The 13,655-nt window shown below is 51.1% G+C and overlaps 1 protein-coding gene across 5 annotated transcripts in view; it reads left to right on the top strand.

Annotated features, from left to right (window-relative positions):
• Positions 1–12,871, top strand: part of ARHGAP26 (Rho GTPase activating protein 26) — a 99,510-nt gene extending 86,639 nt beyond the window's left edge. The window contains exons 21-25 of one of the 5 annotated variants that reach the window (XR_011728963.1): positions 4,706–4,816; positions 6,729–6,820; positions 10,472–10,639; positions 11,262–11,331; positions 12,694–12,871. Coding sequence is in view for 2 of the 5 variants with exons in the window: in XM_071759344.1 (XP_071615445.1) it covers positions 4,706–4,816; positions 6,729–6,820; positions 10,472–10,560 (292 nt within the window). In the remaining 3 variants the exon portion in view is untranslated. Of the gene's footprint in view, positions 1–4,705; positions 4,817–6,728; positions 6,821–10,471 lie in introns of all 5 variants that reach the window. The other 4 variants (XR_011728961.1, XR_011728962.1, XM_071759344.1 and 1 more) reach the window with 4 other exon arrangements.
• The last annotated feature ends 784 nt before the right edge of the window (positions 12,872–13,655 follow it).

The raw sequence follows: 13,655 nt of genomic DNA, 5'->3' as shown, positions 1-13,655 counted from the left end.
CAAGAGAAATCCTGGGAGAACAACACTGGAGAGAGCTTTAGTGTCATTTTTTCTTGAAGGACCAAACAGAGGAAGGGTCCTGCCAGTCTGGAGCCCTGAAGCTAATGGTGCTGCAGAGGGCTGGGCATGGGACCCCTCCAGATCTGTGCTCTGAGGTTTTTTGGGATCTGCAGGAACTTCATCAGCTTCTCAACCAAAGGCTGCTCCCATCTCATCCATCCCACAGAGCTGCTGCTCAGCTGCAATTTTGGCTTGGTTTTACCAGAGTGTTAAGTGCCCTGGCATCAAATGATCTTCTAATCCTGCCCTCCCTTTTTTTTCCCCTTTTTCTATTTTCTTTTTCTATTTTCTTTTTCCTTTTCCTTTTTCTTTTTCCTTTTCCTTTTTCTTTTTCTTTTTCTTTTTCTATTTCCCTTTTCCTGTTTCTTTTTTTCCTGCTTAGTTTGAGAATAGCCTTGTGTTCTGCAGCTTTGTTTTATAGGAACAGAAGAGGAGTTGAAGAGTTGGGTGGTTCTTGAGGTATTTGAGTGCAGTTAGATATTAATACTGTCAGAATGTTCCATATTGTTCTTTATTCTGGAGGTGGTTTCATGAAAGGGCTTTGATTCATCCCCAGCCTGTGCCCAGCCATGCCTGGTAGATGTTCTGTCTCAGAAATAGCCCCGAGTTCCACAGAAATAAGCAACAAGTTGTAAACATTTTTGAAGTGGAACCCATGTCCTCTCAGCCAGGAGAACAAAGCAGCAGAAGTTGTCTGGAAACCCTGCTGGGAATTGCTCCTCGAGGAGCTGTGCAGATGGAGTGGCAGAGGCAGCCTGGGCAGGGAGATCACAGGGAGATAAGAATTGGAAAGAGGCAGGGGGTGAGACAGGGGCTAGGAAAGAGCCTTTGGAAAGAAAGAGCTTTTGGAAAGGAGACCAGAATCTGGGAACAAGAGTTGCTGCTTTTTTTTCTTCAGGTGTTCAGGCTCCAGACTTGTGGAGTTGCCTCTCTGGGGAGAATTCCACACCTGCCTCAGAAAGCTCCAATTTCAGCAACTTTTTTGGTTCCTGCTTCTTGCTATTTTGGGTTCTTAGCATTTGATTTTTTTCTCTCTGTTTTGTTTCCCAATCTGCACCCAGTGGGAAGAGCCCCTTGCAGAGTCCTCCAGAATAAGAAGGAAAAATAAAAAAAAGGTCCAAGGTGCCATTTGCTCTCTGCAGGCAGAGCTGGGAGCAGGCAGCAGCCAGCAATTCCCCAGAGACTCCCACTCATGAGAAACCAACAGAAAGGGAACTGGACCCTACAGGAAAAGTCTTTTCCCAAAAGCAGAGACCTCAGCTTGGTCTCTGTGCTCCCTGCACTGGACCTGGGTCCTGCATCCCATCAGCTCAGGGGGTGATGCTCCAGGAGCAAACCAAATACCTCTCTCCCAAACCAACACCTCTGTTCAGAGGAGGGGGATGGACCCTTTGTGTCTGCTGTAGCTCCAGGGTCTGGAGGTGCAGGCAGGGTCCTGAAATCTCCATTTGTTCTCCTTGAGGAGCTGGGCACAGCAGGACATCCATCCCTTCTGGCTTCAGCAGGATGCCCTTCAGAGCTAAAAATCCACAGACTGGCATTAGGTCCTCATTCCCTCCATTGTTTGGTTGGGAAGGGAGAATATTTTATTTTATTTATTTGTTTTATTTTTTTTTAATTATTATTATTTTTTATTTTATTATTGATGGCTTCTTAGATAGAGGCTGCCCCAAGTGCTGGTTCTTGCTATGAGGCTCCTTCCCTGTGTCAGGAGGGATCTGCCCTGGTGGGTTGCACAGGAGCTGGGGTAGCAGGCTCTGCACACTTGGGGGGTGATGACAGAGCTGGCTTGACAAGCAGCAGGAGCTGCATTCTTTTCCCATGATTTCATCTCAAAAAAGCACAGCTGGGAATTCCTGGTCCAGGAGCCCTTGGGGCTCAGACAGTCCCAATGGTGGTGGAGGTGGTGGTGGAGGTGGTGGTGGAGGTGGTGGCCCTCCCCTGATGCAGGCACCATATTTATATTTATATTTATATTTATATTTATATTTATATTTATATTTATATTTATATTTATATTTATATTTATATTTATATTTATATTTATATTTATATTTATATTTATAAAGCACCATACTGATCAGCATTCTTTGGAACCACTCTGACAGCAGAGGTAAGAACAGGAGTCAGCCTGTTAGTACCTCAGCACTTCTGTTTCCAACCAATTCAAACAAAACAAAACAAAAAAGCCACAAGACTTTGCTGCCAGCCTGCCTGGCTGGTGTTTCATTCTGCTGCTCCAGCAGGGCTGGAGGGAGAGCTGTAGTGAATGGCAATGTTCTGGTTCCTCCTGCCCAGGACAGAGCCCTCTCCATCTCTTCCATCTCTTCCATCTCTTCCATCTCTTCCATCTCTTCCATCTCTTCCATCTCTTCCATCTCTTCCATCTCTTCCATCTCTTCCATCTCTTCCATCTCTTCCATCTCTTCCATCTCTTCCATCTCTTCCATCTCTTCCATCTCCATCATCTCCATCATCTCCACCTCCATCTCCCCTGCTCTCTCCCTCAGAGGGCAGAAACTTGTTTGTGCACAGGAGAAATAAACCCCACTCCTTTCCCTCTGTGCTGTGGAGCTGTTTGTGTCAGGGGGAGCTGGGACATCACCCTCAGGGAGCAGCAAACCTGCTGGAAAGGCAAAGCAGGAGGAGGCAGTGGTGCTGGCAGGGTTAATTTCTGTGATTTGGGCTGGCTCAGTGATATCTGTACTCAGAGTTGGGGTAGGTTTGCTGTTTGGGAAGTGGCAGTGTCTCACAGACTTGGTAGAGGCAAAGTAATACAGATAATGACTCAGTGTGCAGCAGAGTGACTGGTTTGATGAGAGAGAAAGGAAAAAGATTGTTTTGGGGGATTTTTTAAGCCTGTGAACCTTCCCTCTCCTCCATCCCTCCTGTGCTGCTCTGCTGGATCCCTCTCTGTAACCCTGTGATGTAAGGAAGGTCCTGCCCAGAATTCCCGAGGTAAATCCTTGTTTTCTGTTGGATCCGGTGAGAGCTTCTGCAAGGCCTGAAGCAGACAGGGAGCTCGGGGTGGCTGGGGCCAACAATTTAACCTTCCTCTGTGTCCTCTGGGTGCTGGTATTTATGACATGGGCACTTTCCCCTTAGAATTTGGACCAAATCCACAGACTTATCCTTTCAGGTTTGGGTTGAGCAGGGAGTGCTGGCTGCCAGCTTCACCCAGTGCCAGCTCAGCCTGAGGGGAAAAAAAAACGACAAGAAAACACAAAATTACATTTTAATCCCAAATATTGCCCAGAGACCCTCTTGGCTGTTGGGGGAGGTTGGATCCTTTCAATAACAGAGGTTGAGGTCTTCCAGTCAGCTTGAAATGGAAGGAAAATGCTTGTTGTGGTCTCTTAATATCTCAAACATTTCATTCTGGGCTTAAAGAGCAGAAGCCAGGGGCTGAACCAATGAAATGGAGTTAGGGTTAACCCATTGCCCTTTTGACTGGGACTTCATCTTTTTATTAAAGGGTTAAGAGGCACTATCCCTTCCCTGGATTCCTTCCCTGTATCTCTTCCCTTAGGATCCCTTGGGAGCCCCCAGTTTGAGGATGGGGACAGCCTGGGGGTCAGCAATGGGCTCACACCCTCTCCCCACCTCATCACAGACTTGTGTGGGGAAAAAAACCAAAAAAACCCCCGAAAACCCCAGAAATGGTGGTGCTTTTACCAAGCTTGTTGTTTTTACCCAGGCATTTTCAGTGTGGGGAGGTTTTTCTGGCATTTTGTCAGGGGTTTACAGGCTCCTTGAGAATACAGATGAGCACGGGAACAGTAGAAGATGAATCAGATTCAAATTGGTATTTTAGCACAATAATTGCTTTCTGGTGAACCTGAAAATGACCTCAAACAGTTCAGAAGGAACCAAATGCTTCTTGCTTGACTCCTGTGTGCAGTCAGTAGTTCAGTGACCCAGATGCAGCTCCAGCAGTGCTGCAGCAGTCAGGGACCAGGAGCAGTTTGCAGGAGGGGAAAGAAAGTTCTTTGGTGTAAAACATGGAAAGGAAATGGATGGGTTTTTTGTGGTCCTGGCTGTGTAGGGGCAGCTGGGGTCTTGAAGTGAGCAGGGGACCTGGTGGGTGACACTGGGTGGCACTGGGACCCTTGGGTGCTGCTGAGTCATGGAGATTTTCTCCTGCTGGGTGAGGGCATGAGAGCACCATTCCTGGCTTATCCCTGAGGATAAGGATCTTCTCCAGGTTCCCACCATTCCCTTATCTGCTTGGTTGGGGGTGTAAGGAGGTGTCATGGCCAGGCACTGGGGTTGGGTCCAGACCCTGCCACCCCAACATACAAAAAAGGGGGTGGGGGCTGCTCTGCAGGGACCACGAACATCCCGAAACACCACCAGCTATTCCTGGCAGCTTTGGGAGGGGGGAAATCAACCCCAGGCAGGGGAGAGGCTGGGCTGCCAGCAGCAGGAGAGCCCTCCCCACCCAGGGCTTGATGGGAAGCTCCAGTTTTTGTTGCCCAGAGAAATGCAGCTCTGGGCTGGGGACACATCCCAAGGTCTTGGTGTGTGGCTGTGTCTCGTGTCCGACTGTCCCCGAGGCACTCGCTGGCCTGTTGTCTGCCTGTCCCTGGGTTGCTGTGTGTTCCTGTGCCTGCCTGTTGACAAGCTGTCTGGTTCTGTCTTGCAGCCCTCAGAATCCAAGCCCAACGTCACCCCTCTCACCGTCCTGGCCCATGTTCTCTGCGCCCTCCAGCCCTATGCCCACCTCCTCCACGTCCAGCGACTCATCCCCCATCAGGTCTGTTGCAGAATTCCCTTGGCTTTGTTGTTGCTTTGCCTATTTCCTCTTTGCTTGGATTGTTTCCCTGCATCCCCAGTCTGCACTCCGTGAGAGAGGAGCTTTCCAACACCCCCTGCCCCTGGGGAGGGACCCTTGGGATGCCCCCCATGGAGGGACCCTGGGGATGCCCCCGTGGGGGGATGCTGGAAGGTGGCATCCTGGCTCCCAGGGGTCTGTTTGGGTGTTGTGGCTCCTGGGGTTGGTTCCCCTCCTCCTCCTGCAGAAGGTAAGAGTTGTGCTGCTTCATTCCCACCAGGAATAACAGCTTTGGGAAACGCTGTGGTGCCTTTCCTTCTTTTCTTAGCTGGAATCTAAGGAGGGTAAATGAGGGCAGGGGGTGCCACGGGTGTTTCCCTCCTCTGTGCCCATCTCTCAGGTGCTTGGGCATGGCTGGAGGAAATCAGTAACCTACAGACAGAGTGATGGAGCCAGTGGGAGCCTGGAGCAGCAAGACAGGACAGGGGGGTGCATGTCCCCCCACCCTGGGGGTGCAGGATGCTGCTCAGGGGTCCTGGGGCTTTTGGCACTGGGGATGTGGTGCAGGACACAGCACTGGGACCTGGGGTGTTCCCATGGGGAAGGCAGAGCAGCATCACCTCCACTCAGGTGGGATTTCCCTCCCCTGAACCCCCCCCTGACAGGAATTTCCCTCCTCCAAGGCCACCCCAGCAGAGTGGAGGTCGTTGTCCCAGGAGAAAACCCACAAATTGAATAATTCAAGGCAAAAATCCCTTTTGTTTCTCCTCAGTCTCCCAGGACCTCCCCCCAGCAGCCCAGGACCCTTTCTGGAGCAGCAGAGTTGTTTGCCCAGCCTGGTTTTGAAGTGTTTTGGTGCTGCTCGTGTCAGGCAGCTGGAATCTGACCTTCTGCAGAGCAGAGCCCAAACCCTTCACATTTTCCCTGTTCCGTGGTTTCTGAGCAAAGGTGAAGAAGCTTCTGCTCAGACAGAATTCAGAATCAGTTCAAGGCCTTGGGGGGGAAAAAAAAATATATATAGTTGGGGAAAATGCTGAGCTGAGCCCTGGTGACACTTTGCTCCTTCCCCAGCAGCTCCTGGGGACATTTCCATCCCTTGGCTGTGGCTGATGGGATGGGCAGGTTTGCACTGTCACTGTCACTGTCACCCTGGCCTGGCAGGGTCCCAGCTTCTCATCAGCCTTGCTCAATCCCAGTCCCAGCAGGATGGATGAGGGGGAGGCTCTGGGCACAGGGAACAGCTCTGGGTGCCTCTGCTTTGCTGCTGGGATCCTCGGGTCCTTCATTTTCTCCCCGATTTGCTCCATTTCTGGCTCTCCCTGCTCTAATTCCCTCCCCCACTGTGTGGGCACACTGACACTTCCCCAGGAAAAATCTAATGGCTGGTAAATCTTTTTTATCTTCAGGTACAGTCTCTAAAGAAGTGCAGCAAATTCTCCCCTTGTTTTTCTGCTTTGAAATACCCTTCCCCAAGCTCTCATCCTGCCTCACCCAATTCTCCTTGTGCTTGCAGCTGCCCTCAGTCAGTTTGGGGTCTGGCACTGAGCAGGGCTGCTCTGGAGAATCCCAAAACATTCCCAGCTCCCTCCTGTCTTCCTCCCATCCAGCCCCTGGAGCTCTCCCAGGGATCCCAGGCACGGGCTCTGGTTCTGGTGCTGCTGACTGGGCTGGGACTGGGATCTGCAGCACGATGGAAACCGGGGGCTCATCCCCAAGAACCTTCAGCCTCCTCTGGCATCTTTCTCACTCTTCCCCCCTGCAGCCTGACCTGGGACCCTCATAGAGGGGGTTAAAGGTCCTCGGGACCCCTCTTCAGCCCAGAGCCCTGGAAGGGGAGTGCTCTGTATGCCAACCCAGGGGTTTTTTGGTGCCAATAAATGCTCTCTCCTTGCAGCTCGCCCCTGCGGAAAGCCCGAGCCCTGTACGCCTGTAAAGCAGAACATGACTCTGAGCTCTCCTTCACAGCAGGCACTGTGTTTGAGAATGGTGAGTCCTGGGCACGGGGGGAGGCTGTGGGCAGCATGAGGTGGGGGTTTTGGGGTGGTGGAACCCATCAGCTTGGTTTCCTTCCAACAGCCGTGGTGCTGCCCGGGATGCAGGGCAGGAATCGGTGACAGGCAGGCAGGAGGTGTCCCCTTCCCTTCCAGATGGACACTCCCCTTCTTGGACACTCTCCTTCTGTCACAGCATCTCTCCTTCCCTGGGAGGTACCTGGGAGGTGCCCCAGAGCCCGTGTTCATAGGAATAAAGCTCCAGAGGAGGGCACTTGGCTGTTATTTAGTTGGGTGCTGAGATTTGCAGGTTGCAGGTTTTTTTCTTCCTGCAGCTCAGGGAATGATTTTGAGTCTCAGTTCATGGGGTTCCATTCAGTCCTCTGGTTAAGGACTGTCCCCTTTCCACCACTAGAAATCCCATCAAAGAAGAAAGCAAAAAGTACTTCAAACACAGGCACTAAACCTGACGTGCATCTTGTTTTACTTTTTGTGCCCATGCTGGAACGAGCTGCTCATCCTCCCCCTTTTTGGGATGGGGGTGAAAACTTCCTTTTCACCATCCTGATTTATTTCCTAAGGGAAATGTGTGAAGGGAGACGTGTGAAATAGGAGAGGGATGAATAGGTAGGATTTTCCCCCCCCTGCCCTGGAGCAGAGCACAGGAATGACTCCAGCAGAGATGTCCACTTGGGTCCACTGGACCTCCCCATGGACCACCCCGTGCCCCTCCTGTGGGCACAAACCTCTGAATTCCACCTCAGGGAGCAGTTGGCTGCTTGGCCATGTACAGACCTGCTCCTCAGTGGAGGAGAGGTTAATTTCTGGGTATCAGCACCAGAAATATTCTTTGCAGCTGCTGTGATGTTTGTGCTGGAGCTGGAAAAGCGTTGTGTTCCTTTTTTCCCTCTGGATGCTGAGAGCTGGAGAAGGTGGGCTCTGGTTAGGCAGGGTTTGGGGGCAATGTTTGTGAGTCCTGCTGCTGACAGACCCAGAAATTTTGTGCTGCTTTGGGGAAGTTGTGCTGTGTTTGTGCTCTTGATTCTTACAGACTCGTTTCCCTGCAGCCAGGGAATGAGGCTGGTGCCCCGTGGAATTGAGCAGCTCTGCTTCAGATGTAATCCCAATGTAAAGAAAAGACTTTTTTACTGCTTTCCAAGTAGTTCTTGGCTTTTATATGTTAAGCATTGTCATTTGGGGAGCTGCTGCCACACGCACTGGTTTTGCCCTGGGATATATATGAGAATATAGCAGAAAGGGGAAGAGAATGAATACATCTGAATTAAAGAAAATACTTTCCTAAGCAGCTCCATAGATATCTTATAAATAAACATGGTCTCCCCTTTGAGAGCCCGTGGGAATTAGGGCAGCTAGGAGTGGAACAAGTTTGAATTAAATACATTGTGTTTGCTAGATAAAAATCAATGGATTATTCAAGGGAAAAAAATATACAGCATGTTCTAATGACTTAGCAGCAGAGCCCAGGCTCACATTAGCTGGGGGAAGAGTCAGAAGCAGCACTGCTTGGTGGAAATACTGCTATGATGAAGGGCTTCATAAAACCCAGCAAGAGAAAAAGGAGCTTGGGAATACCTAGAGACTGCTGCTTGTTCAGCTTCAGGGTTCTCTGAGGTTCTCTGCCCATAGCAGAGCAGCATCCAGACAGCAGATCAGTCCCTGTCCTGAGAGCTCCGTGGAAACTCCCTGGCTTGTTCCTTTGAGTTATGGGAAACCTGGATTTTCCAGCAGAACTTGTGCACTTGGTTGTGGTGTGGCCCTGCCTGGGAATGATGGAGACTTGAAATCAGGGCAGGGCAGAGCCACAGCTCAGGGCTGGGATGCTCCTGTGTGTTTTTAACTAGCAGTCACCCCTGAAATGGAAAAAAAATCCTTATTCTGAACCACCTGAACCTTATTCTGAAAAAAATCCTTATTCTGAACCACTGAACCCCTACCTGAGCTGACAGACACAGAAGTTTTATGCTGCTTGAGGGAAGTTGTGCTGTATTTGTGCTCTTGATTCTGGACCAGAGAAAGAGAATTCTCCTGTTTCTGCCCTTGGGGGCTTTCCTGGCCATCCAAAGGTTGCACTGTCCCCCTGAGCAGGTGCTGTTGATGATAGGAAAACCTCCAGGGGTTGGGTAGGAGAGGGTGGCACAAGGAATTGTAAAGAAAAAAAAATGGAAAAGGAGGTTGGCACAATTAAGCCCCAAAGATGGTAAACATTTCAGCTGAGGAACCAGAACACTGTGGCTCTTAAAAGTAGTTAAGTTTTTCTGTGGTTTGAGTCCTTTTTAATTTCTGTGTTACTATGTACAATATTCCTCAGCAGGCAGGCCCAGTAGTGATGGGCTCTGGCACAGTGGTGGGAACTGATCTCTCCCAACCCCTGGAGGTGTTTAGACTTAAACCACTTCTCTCTTTCTGAATCTTCTTTCTCCCTGTCAGCTGTGGCTGTGCAGAGAAATCCCAATGTCCAGGGGAAGGGCTGCAGTGGGATGGGAGGCACATGGAGGAACCTCCACACAGCTCTGCTGGCTTGACAAGCACAACACCAGTGTTTGCCATTGAAGGAAAAAAAACCAAACCCCCGTTTTTGAAGGTTTTGATGCCACAAAAGGTGTGAGCAGAGGCACAGGGGAGTGGGGTAGCTCTGACATTCCCACCCTGACTGTGGGAGGTGCAGGGAATATTCCCCTGCCTGCAGAGACATAACCCTGCTTCCTGTAAAATCAGCAACTTTTCAGGAGTTGGTTGGATAAAGAGAGAGTGTCAGGCTTTTGAGGACTGATGAGGTTTCTCCTTTCACAGAACTAAGATTGCAGTGTTTGCTTTCCTGCCAGAGTTCTCTCTGGGGGGGGCCAGGCTGGGACGTGCAGGGTTAGGAGGTGATGGAGTTAACCAGGTTCTGCTGATCTGCAGAGAGATCCTGAGCACAAACCTGGAGGAAGTCTTTTTCAGCCCTCTTCTTCTGCCCCTGAGCTCAGCCCTGCAGCACCCGTGGGGTTTGGGTGCAGAGCTGAGGGTGCAGCTTGGTCCTTCTTGGTTTGGCTGTGTTGGTGCCTGATGCTTGGGTGAGGGGACACAGAGGGGTCCTGGCAGGAAGGGAAGCTTCAGCTTTTCCAGCTCCTGAGCAGGCTGCTTGCCTTGTGGTGATAGAAACACAAATTATGGGCCTTGCTCTCTTGGCTGTTGCCAGCACATCCCCCTCCTGCAGCTTCTGGATGGGTTGGGGTTGGAAGGGACCTTCAGGATCATCCAGTTCCAGCCCCCCTGTGTGGGCAGGGACACCTCCCACCAGCCCAGGTTTATCCAAGCCCCTTCCAGCCTGGCTTTGAACACCATGGGGCAGCCACAACTTCCTTGGGCAACCTCTTCCAGTGTCTCACCACTGGAATTAAAGAATTTCTTCCTAATATGCAACCTAAATCTTTTTGCAAGTTTTAACCCATTTCCCCCTGTCCTCTCCCTACCCCCCCATGTCCAAAGCCCTTCCCAGCTTTCCTGTAGCCCCTTCAGATATTGGGAGGATGCTCTGAGCTCACCTCCTCTTCTCCAGCTGAACAACCCCAATCCCTGTCCTCACAGGGGAGCTGCTCCAGTAGTAGCAGTAGGTAGTAACCTGCCTTTTCCTTCTCTCCTCCAGTTCATCCATCCCAGGAGCCTGGCTGGCTGGAAGGGACCCTCAATGGGAAGACAGGATTGATCCCTGAGAACTACGTCGAGTTCCTATAACCCCGGGCCATGGGCTGCCCATGGCATCCATGGGGGGGCCCTGCAGGACACTTTGCTCATCCCCACGGTGGGATGTGGGGTGAGACCTCCCCTGGACCCTCCAGGATGGACCTTGGTGTGGATGACAGCAGCCGTGTCCCCGGGCTGGGTCCTGGGGAGGGGGAGCAGCCCCCTCCCAGCCATCCCCACAGCCCCCGGGGGACCAACCTGCAAACCATCACCCAGTGAGACTGCAAAGAGCACCCGTGGGGGCTGAGGGACCCCCACCCCTGGGCTCCCCACCCCCAGGAGGGGGCTGTGCCCTTGGCCGTGGGGGTTTGGGCTCTTGCAGGCGAGAGCGAGCTGCTCGGGGGGCTCTGCAGGGTGCAGGGAGAATAGGATGGACCAAACATCTCAAATTGTGGGGGCTTTTGTTGTTCTGTTCATTTGGGGGGGGGGTTTCTTCCTCCCCCCCCCCAAAAAAAAAAAAAAATTGAAGATTTTTCAAGGTAAAACATCTGTGATCTGTGCAGCCTGTGTCCCCTTCCCGGGAGGGCAAGGTGCATCTCCAGAGAAATCCCACTCCCACTCCTTTGGTTTCTTGGGCTGTTTTGTATCTCCACTTCCCAGTGCACAGAGGCTTCCATGCTTTTGCCAAAGCCCAGGCTCCTGATGTGCCATTTTGGAGCTGCTTTTCCCACTCTCCACCATTGCTTTTTTAGGTGGTCTCCTTGCTTGGAGCCTGGCGTGTGGTCTGTCCATGCCGAGTCTGTGCAGTTCTGGTTGTGCAAGGTAAATTATTTCCATACTCACGGGACATTGTTTGTTGGGGTGGCCGAGCTGGGGTCTCCAGAAAACAAAGGGTGAGCCCTTTGGCCCCACCACCCTTCTGTCCCTGCCCCGAGGAGGGTGCTCATCCCTCCCAGGACTTGGGGGGAGTGGTTGGCAGAGCCCGTCTGCAAAACTCTCCCTCTTTTGGGACATTTTTAAGGGAGAGGCTGGGAGGAGGATCCCTGCAGGACTCCAGAGTTGGCTGGTGGCACCTCAAGGGCTGGAATGAATTTATTTTGTAATAGAAAAACACGAAAAAGCCCCCAGGCTGCTGGGGGAGAGACTCAGCTGTGCAGAAGCGAGGGTGCCTGCGGGGCTGTGGGTGTTGTGTCTTTTTTGTAAGGGTTTGAAAGCCTCCGAGTGACTGAATTGCTGTCTGTGTCACTTTTTATTTTTGAAAGAATTATTGTATAAATAGAGTATCTTAAAATATTACGAGGGAAAGATCTATATTTGATATTTTTAGAAGACCTGTAACGTGAGAAGAGAAGGACATTTGAAACCGGGGCCCGGGGAGCGCCTGCAAACACATTGACATCCCCAACCACCCCCGGGCCTGGGGCTGCCTCTCCTTCCCTGGCACTTAGAAACGAGGGAAACTGAAATTTCAGACCTCTGCGTTTCTCTCACGGTGATGAAACTTCCTGGATTTTTGCCCTGGGGGGAAGAAAAAAAAAGAAAGAAAAAAAAAAAAAAAAAGGCAAGAGGAGAAAGTCAATTTATTTCCCGATTTCCAGGGTGGGCACGGTCCAGCTCCTCTCCTCGGGGCTGTAACCTCTCCCTGGGTCACACACCTCACCCTTCAGGGGGGGTGAAGCCTCCAAAGTGCCCCAGGTTTTCTGCTTTAAGGTGCTGGGGGGAGAGAGCTGAGGGTTTGTGGGGTAGGAGCCACCGTTCCCCCGGGAAGGTGCCGGCTCCCGCTCATGCCTGGGGATCCATCCCCCCCCCCCCAGTTCATTGGGGACCTTTGTAGGGGTTGGGGATTTTCAGAGGCTCAAGATGGGCTTCATCCAGCTGAGGAATCACTCCTGCTGGGGACTGTCCCCTCCCCAGCTTCTCCTGCAGCCTGGTCCTTGGTGGGATGCTGCTCAGACACGACTCAGCCTCCGAAGAAAAAGCCTGCTGGGTAAAGAAAGGAGAATTTCAAACCCATCAGAAACACCTTAAAAAGGCATATTTGAGGGATCTGGTACCTGGGGACCTCTTCAGTAATGCTGTCTGAGCTCCAGCCCTTGTCCTCACAGCACTTCTCCAGGCACTGTCCCCTTTGGCTCTTCAGCTCCTCAGAAATATTCTGAGACGGAAATAAATTCCTTTTTCCAGGCACTTAGGAGCTGTTGGATTTACTGCCTGGAGAGTAATCGGGAGCTGGAGTCCCACACAAACATATTTACAAGATGTCTTCTGGAGGGAAGGAAAATAAAGCAGAAGCAGAAGTTATTGCTCTTACAGGAGAGCTAGTGGAATTTTTTTTTTAATTAAAACTTCCCAAAAAGAAAAATGTGGCTGAAGCGCTTGCTAAATGTTCTCATTTTGGGCCAGCTTTAATACTGAAGTAAACATTGGTTTATTCCAAGAGAAATTAGAGACAGAAAATATTATTTTAAACTAGCTTGACATGGCATTGGATGCTTACTATTAAAGCCATCAGTCAAAATTACAAGAAAGCAGGGAGAGTCAGGCTTGCTGGTGAGTGAAGTCTCTCCTGAATTCCCTGCCTCATCTTTTTATGCATTAGAAAAAAAAAAGAAAAAAACCTGGTGCAATATTATCTGTTGAAACAGGTGTCAAATAAGTCTCTGGGGACAGTCCTGCCAGTGGCACCCATCCCATGGGAGCTGCCTGTGTCCATGCCTGGTCCTCATGTCCCAGTGGCCACCAGGATGTGGGGGATTTCTGAGGTCCCCTTTTCACTGATTTCCTGGGGTTTCTCAGCAGGATGTGAAGCTCCTGTCACCTCCTGTGACCCCCCAGGGGCTTGGTGTGGGTAGGTGGGCTTGGGGTTGGGTTGGGTTGAGGTTGGGGTTGTATTGGTATTGGGGTTGGGGTTGGACTGAGTTGGCTTGGGGTTGGCTTGGGTTTGGGTTGGGGTTGGGGTTGGATTGGGTTGGGATTGGGGTTGGATTGGGTTGAGGTTGGGGTTGGGGTTGGGGTTGGGGTTGGGTTGGGTTTGGGTCAGCCTGGCTCTTTTTTTCCAGCAGGCTGTTACTCAGAGCAACAATTTCAGGCTCTAGCCATGAATTTTTCAGCTTCCCCTCTGGTTCCACAGCCAGACGAAAACATCC

The sequence above is a fragment of the Heliangelus exortis genome, chromosome 15, assembly GCF_036169615.1.
Source record: "Heliangelus exortis chromosome 15, bHelExo1.hap1, whole genome shotgun sequence".
Classification (NCBI taxonomy): domain Eukaryota; kingdom Metazoa; phylum Chordata; class Aves; order Apodiformes; family Trochilidae; genus Heliangelus; species Heliangelus exortis.
Note: the sequence above shows the minus strand (reverse complement) of the source record. Positions and strands in the feature narration are given on the sequence as shown.